This window comes from Copadichromis virginalis, linkage group LG6 (assembly GCF_057382275.1).
Source record: "Copadichromis virginalis isolate Kocher_CV1m ecotype Utaka linkage group LG6, C_Virginalis_male_GT1.1, whole genome shotgun sequence".
NCBI classification, from domain to species: domain Eukaryota; kingdom Metazoa; phylum Chordata; class Actinopteri; order Cichliformes; family Cichlidae; genus Copadichromis; species Copadichromis virginalis.
The window spans coordinates 1826797-1832891 of NC_140623.1; the positions used below are offsets into that span (position 1 = coordinate 1826797).

The 6095-nt window shown below is 42.5% G+C and overlaps 1 protein-coding gene across 1 annotated transcript in view; it reads left to right on the top strand.

Annotated features, from left to right (window-relative positions):
- Positions 1–4392, top strand: part of LOC146706893 (hemicentin-1-like) — a 46396-nt gene extending 42004 nt beyond the window's left edge. The window contains exons 42-46 of the mRNA XM_085460712.1: positions 74–337; positions 1173–1433; positions 1580–1661; positions 1753–1816; positions 3778–4392. Of these exons, the coding sequence (XP_085316838.1) occupies positions 74–337; positions 1173–1433; positions 1580–1661; positions 1753–1816; positions 3778–3876 (770 nt within the window). The 3' untranslated portion in view covers positions 3877–4392. The remainder of the gene's footprint in view (positions 1–73; positions 338–1172; positions 1434–1579; positions 1662–1752; positions 1817–3777) is intronic.
- The last annotated feature ends 1703 nt before the right edge of the window (positions 4393–6095 follow it).

Below are 6095 nucleotides of genomic sequence, written 5' to 3' on the forward strand. Positions count from 1 at the left end.
TTGATCAATAATCAATAATAAACCTTTGCAGAACCTAATAACATGCATATAATCTATGTTCTTTCTCTACCAGATGCTCCAAGGCCTCTCTCTATGTCAGTGAGTCCCTCTGGTGAGATAGTGGAGGGCAATTCAGTAACTCTGACTTGTAGCAGTGATGCTAACCCAGCAGCTAAATACACCTGGTATAAGACGAACAATCAAACCCCTCTCATTAAAGAACCACAGCTCATCTTCAGCTCCATCCAGTCCTCTGACTCTGGGGAATATCACTGTACAGCTGAGAACAAGCTGGGGGTCTCATCGCCAACATACAACATCTCCATTAATGTGACATGTGAGTGAAACAGGCTTATTTCTGTGAAGGTTCTCAGTGATCCAGGTCATCGTAGTCTAAGGAGCTTGGAAAGAAAAGCATCTGGACTTCTTTAAGTTGCTTGAAGACGTTTCACCCCTCATCCAAGAGGCTTCTTCAGTTCTAAGGTCAAAATGTTGGGGAGTCCCAGATTTAGAAAGCAGGGTAGAAAACTTTCACTTGGTGCTTTAAATTATGTTAACATTTGCTTTACTTGGTCTTCCATCAGCTTTGTTGCTTACTCCACTACATGATCAAAAGGGAGTTTCTGTGTGAGCAACATATCACGGGAGTAAGCAATAAAATGATGTCAAATTACTGAATTCATTTTAAAAGTGATTCTATTTTAATGTAATTTTAGTTATTTTATAATATGAAAAAGTCAGATGGAATTGGTGATTTACATACTGATAAATCAAGACAGGTAGACAAACAGGTAGCAAAATACAGCCTTCCAGGGAAGAAATTCTTAATAAAATAAAGCTTTTGTGACCACTTAGTGCAAAGGACAGAGTGTAACACTTTCTCGTGATTTTAATATTTTAATATTTTAATATTCATATTTTAAAATAATATATTTTAATATATGAGTAAAGTTCATAACAGCAGTTACTGAAGCAAGAGGCAACTTTGTACAGCTTACAAAAAAATTAGAAAGACAAAGCGAAACAGAACTAATGACCTGAACAACATCAGCTTTCCTGTTTACTTAACAATCACAATCAGCTCCCAATATTATTGTCATGCATCGTGTGTGGAAAAAGTGGGTTGAAACTGTATTGTTAAAAGTACAGGTCCGCTCTGTGTTCTCCTCCAGATGCTCCAAAGCTTCCCTCTGTGTCAGTGAGTCCCTCTGCTGAGATAGTGGAGGGCAGTTCAGTCACTCTGACCTGTAGCAGTGATGCTAACCCAGCAGCTAATTACACCTGGTACAAGGACGATGAAGAGTCACCTAAAACTTCTGGACAGAACTTTACCATCACTGACTTCAGACCTGAACACAGCGGGAGTTATTACTGTGTTGCACAGAACACCAGAGGGCATCATTACTCCACCTTACAGCTGACTGTTGTATCAAGTAAGTTAAATCTGATTTGTCTCATATCTGATCCTGTAGTTGTGTATTCTATTCATTTGGTTGAGTTTGGTTATGGTTCATTTTAGTTCAGGCTTAGTTATTAGGATTTAAAAGTGCCACCCTAATTCACTTGATCACTTTTTTAGGAGCATGGAAATTAACAGCTGTCATAGTCCCTGCTATTCTTCTGGGTCTTATACTCTTATACTCGGTCATCCTATGGATCATGTGAGTGGAACTTATGTGCCATTTATTGTATTGTCATTTCGCTAAGTTTGTAATTTCTTTAACACTTTCATTTAATCATTATCCCAACTAGAAAAAACAGATCCTCAAAGCAGCAGCAGCCTGAGCCTAGAGAGGAACTGGATACCAGTGAACAGGTGACAGGAAATATTACTTGCTTTAAAGTAAATGCTGCTGCTTCACTTTCTGTAAAAAGTTTCCGGAAGCTTTCTGGAAAACCTTGTGTGGAATAGCTTTTAAGTTCTAAGACGTAAAATAGAACTTATGGTAAAATAAGCTTAGATGACATCTGTAAACACATACAGTGGGGCAAAAAAGTATTTAGTCAGCCACCGATTGTGCAAGTTCCCCCACCTAAAATGATGACAGAGGTCAGTAATTTGCACCAGAGGTACACTTCAACTGTGAGAGACAGAATGTGAAAAAAAAATCCATGAATCCACATGGTAGGATTTGTAAAGAATTTATTCGTAAATTAGGGTGGAAAATAAGTATTTGGTCAATAACAAAAATACAACTCAATACTTTGTAACATAACCTTTGTTGGCAATAACAGAGGTCAAACGTTTACTATAGGTCTTTACCAGGTTTGCACACACAGTAGCTGGTATTTTGGCCCATTCCTCCATGCAGATCTTCTCGAGAGCAGTGATGTTTTGGGGCTGTCGCCGAGCAACACAGACTTTCAACTCCCGCCACAGATTTTCTATGGGGTTGAGGTCTGGAGACTGGCTAGGCCACTCCAGGACTTTCAAATGCTTCTTACGGAGCCACTCCTTTGTTGCCCGGGCGGTGTGTTTTGGATCATTGTCATGTTGGAAGACCCAGCCTCGTTTCATCTTCAAAGTTCTCACTGATGGAAGGAGGTTTTGGCTCAAAATCTCACGATACATGGCCCCATTCATTCTGTCCTTAACACGGATCAGTCGTCCTGTCCCCTTGGCAGAAAAACAGCCCCATAGCATGATGTTTCCACCCCCATGCTTCACAGTAGGTATGGTGTTCTTGGGATGCAACTCAGTATTCTTCTTCCTCCAAACACGACGAGTTGAGTTTATACCAAAAAGTTCTACTTTGGTTTCATCTGACCACATGACATTCTCCCAATCCTCTGCTGTATCATCCATGTGCTCTCTGGCAAACTTCAGACGGGCCTGGACATGCACTGGCTTCAGCAGCGGAACACGTCTGGCACTGCGGGATTTGATTCCCTGCCGTTGTAGTGTGTTACTGATGGTGACCTTTGTTACTTTGGTCCCAGCTCTCTGCAGGTCATTCACCAGGTCCCCCCGTGTGGTTCTGGGATCTTTGCTCACCGTTCTCATGATCATTTTGACCCCACGGGATGAGATCTTGCGTGGAGCCCCAGATCGAGGGAGATTATCAGTGGTCTTGTATGTCTTCCATTTTCTGATGATTGCTCCCACAGTTGATTTTTTCACACCAAGCTGCTTGCCTATTGTAGATTCACTCTTCCCAGTCTGGTGCAGGTCTACAATACTTTTCCTGGTGTCCTTCGAAAGCTCTTTGGTCTTGGCCATGGCGGAGTTTGGAGTCTGACTGTTTGAGGCTGTGGACAGGTGTCTTTTATACAGATGATGAGTTCAAACAGGTGCCATTCATACAGGTAACGAGTGGGGGACAGAAAAGCTTCTTACAGAAGACGTTACAGGTCTGTGAGAGCCAGAGATTTTCCTTGTTTGAGGTGACCAAATACTTATTTTCCACCCTGATTTACGAATAAATTCTTTACAAATCCTACCATGTGGATTCATGGATTTTTTTTTCACATTCTGTCTCTCACAGTTGAAGTGTACCTCTGGTGCAAATTACTGACCTCTGTCATCATTTTAGGTGGGGGAACTTGCACAATCGGTGGCTGACTAAATACTTTTTCGCCCCACTGTATCTGTCCGCTTCCAGAGTGCTTGGTTGTTAGTTTCCATTTTTCATTCCTTCCACTTTCCCACACTGTCAAGCTCATTGCTGACATCACAGGTCTAGTCAAAGTATCTCTCTGGTTGCTTTCTTCAAGCCAATTACCATCCACTCCACGTTTCTTAAAATCTCACTGCTAATCTGTCATTCTCCCTTGCAGACTCCTTCGTGCAACCCACCTCCGCCCCATCTCTGCCTCTCCCATGTTACTCAGAGCTCCAGTCAAGCCTGCATCTTCATCACCACCACCAGCCTCTAGACTCTGGAGGGTCCTGCCTAATTCCTGTCACCGCTGGGAATCTGTTCAGCCTTGACCGGCCATCAGAGTCCAGTCACCAGATTGCTTGAAGGAATTCAGTTCATGAATAAATAGTGTTCAGGTCATCCTAACCATCTCTCCTCATTGACATTCCATTCCCTTTCTCACATTCCAATATAACTCTACAAAATGTGTCAGTCTTGCAACTAATAGACCGCAGACAAGAATAAAAAGCCAAACTCAACTGTCCTGCACAGTTGAGAAAAATATATATGTATATGTAAACACAATATTTTAACACAAATGTGACAATGATTAAACCTCACGGAGAGCACGTCAGGCTCAAACAGTAGTGAGCAAATTTAGAATGAAATCATATCAGAGCATATATATATATATATATATAGATATATAGATATATATTAGGGGTGCAACGATACACAAAATTCACGGTTCGGTTCGGTTCGATAATTTGGTGTCACGGTTTGGTATTTTTTTGATACAAAAAAATGTTCATGCTCTTTTAATTTGTCATTTATTAAAATTATAAATATATATTTTAACTCAAAAGTACAGTTTTTAAATTTAATGTTGCTGAAACAACAAAGTAATAAAAAAAAAAAATCTATCTGATCGAGAAATCACTCATCTTTGGAAAAGAGAGTTTATTACAGAGAAATGGCTCTTTCCAAAATAAAAGCTATACTATACGCTTCTTCTGGGCTATATTCTCAGCAGCATATTAAACATATCAGGTCCCCATAAGGAGAATCATGTGCTAACGGCTGTCTAAATGACTCAGGTAAAGTTTGTAGCATGCGTGCTTGTTGTTTTTGTCTGCTTCCACTTGTCTTTGCACTAGGATGATGTCGACGTAAATGTGCAGTCATATTCGTTGTGTTCCCACTAGTGCTGTCAGCGTTAATCTTGTTAAAATGACGTAACGCCACAGCACGGCAAATCTCCGTTAACGAGCTCCATGCGTGGGGCTGGACGGCCAACACGTTAACGAGCAAACTGTGCTAACGCAGTAGTTCCCATCCATGTAATTGAGCATTGCGTGGCACATCCAACATACTGTTTTACTTTTGTCCATGACGCGCTTACCTTCAGGGTCATACGTCACATGAAGACCAAAATAGTTTCAAAGGCCAGATCTGAATGAGGGTGGGGGAGGTTCAATTTGCCATGTTGCAACGAGCTTAGCTTCTGTCTTGCTAGTTTGTGCTGCGCTCAGTGGATCTGCGCTCGACAGTGCAGCCTAGGCGGAGTAGTCGAACGCAGATCCACTGAGCTCTCAACACAGACAGCATCGTCAGAAGAAAAGTTGATAAAATAAATTAAAGATTTTGTTTTGTTCAATACATATGCGTACCGAACCGAAAGCACTGTATCGAACGGTTCAATATCGATACGAGTATCGTTGCACCCCTAATATATATATATACGGGGTGCAACGATATTCGTATCGATATTGAACCGAAACTAAGTAGCGCAGAGCCGAACCAATCACAGCCGCAGCGTCACGTCGCGTGACTTGTTACGTACAGCACAAGTGCCAAGCCGCACATGTGTATTTGTTTGTGAAGCAGCCAGCCACCGTACTGCCCGGGTAATGGAGGAAATGAGTGTGCCGACTAGAAAAATCAACCGAGCGTGACCGAAGGTTACCGAAGAGAAAACAGATGATGGTTCCAATGCCGGAGAGATTGTCGAACGGAAGAGCCATAGAAGTTCCGTGATGTGAAAGTATTTCGGCAATTTCAAGTCTGACAAAAAACAGAGTAGCGTGCACTGTGTAGGATAAACCGCCCGCAGGGGCGTGCTGGGTGTTTTTATATATATATGTCATTCGGAACCGCTACATCGGTGTCATTCGGAACCGATGTAGCGGTTCCGAATGACAGCAATATCAGGAAGAAGGAACACGAGAAGCTGGAGAAATACCAAGGGCTCAGAGAAGAGCTCGAGAGGATGTGGAGGGTGAAGGTAACGGTGGTCCCCGTGGTAATCGGAGCACTAGGTGCGGTGACTCCCAAGCTAGGCGAGTGGCTCCAGCAGATCCCGGGAACAACATCGGAGATCTCTGTCCAGAAGAGCGCAGTCCTGGGAACAGCTAAGATACTGCGCAGGACCCTCAAGCTCCCAGGCCTCTGGTAGAGGACCCGAGCTTGAAGGATAAACCGCCCGCAGGGGCGTGCTGGGTGTTTTTTTTTATA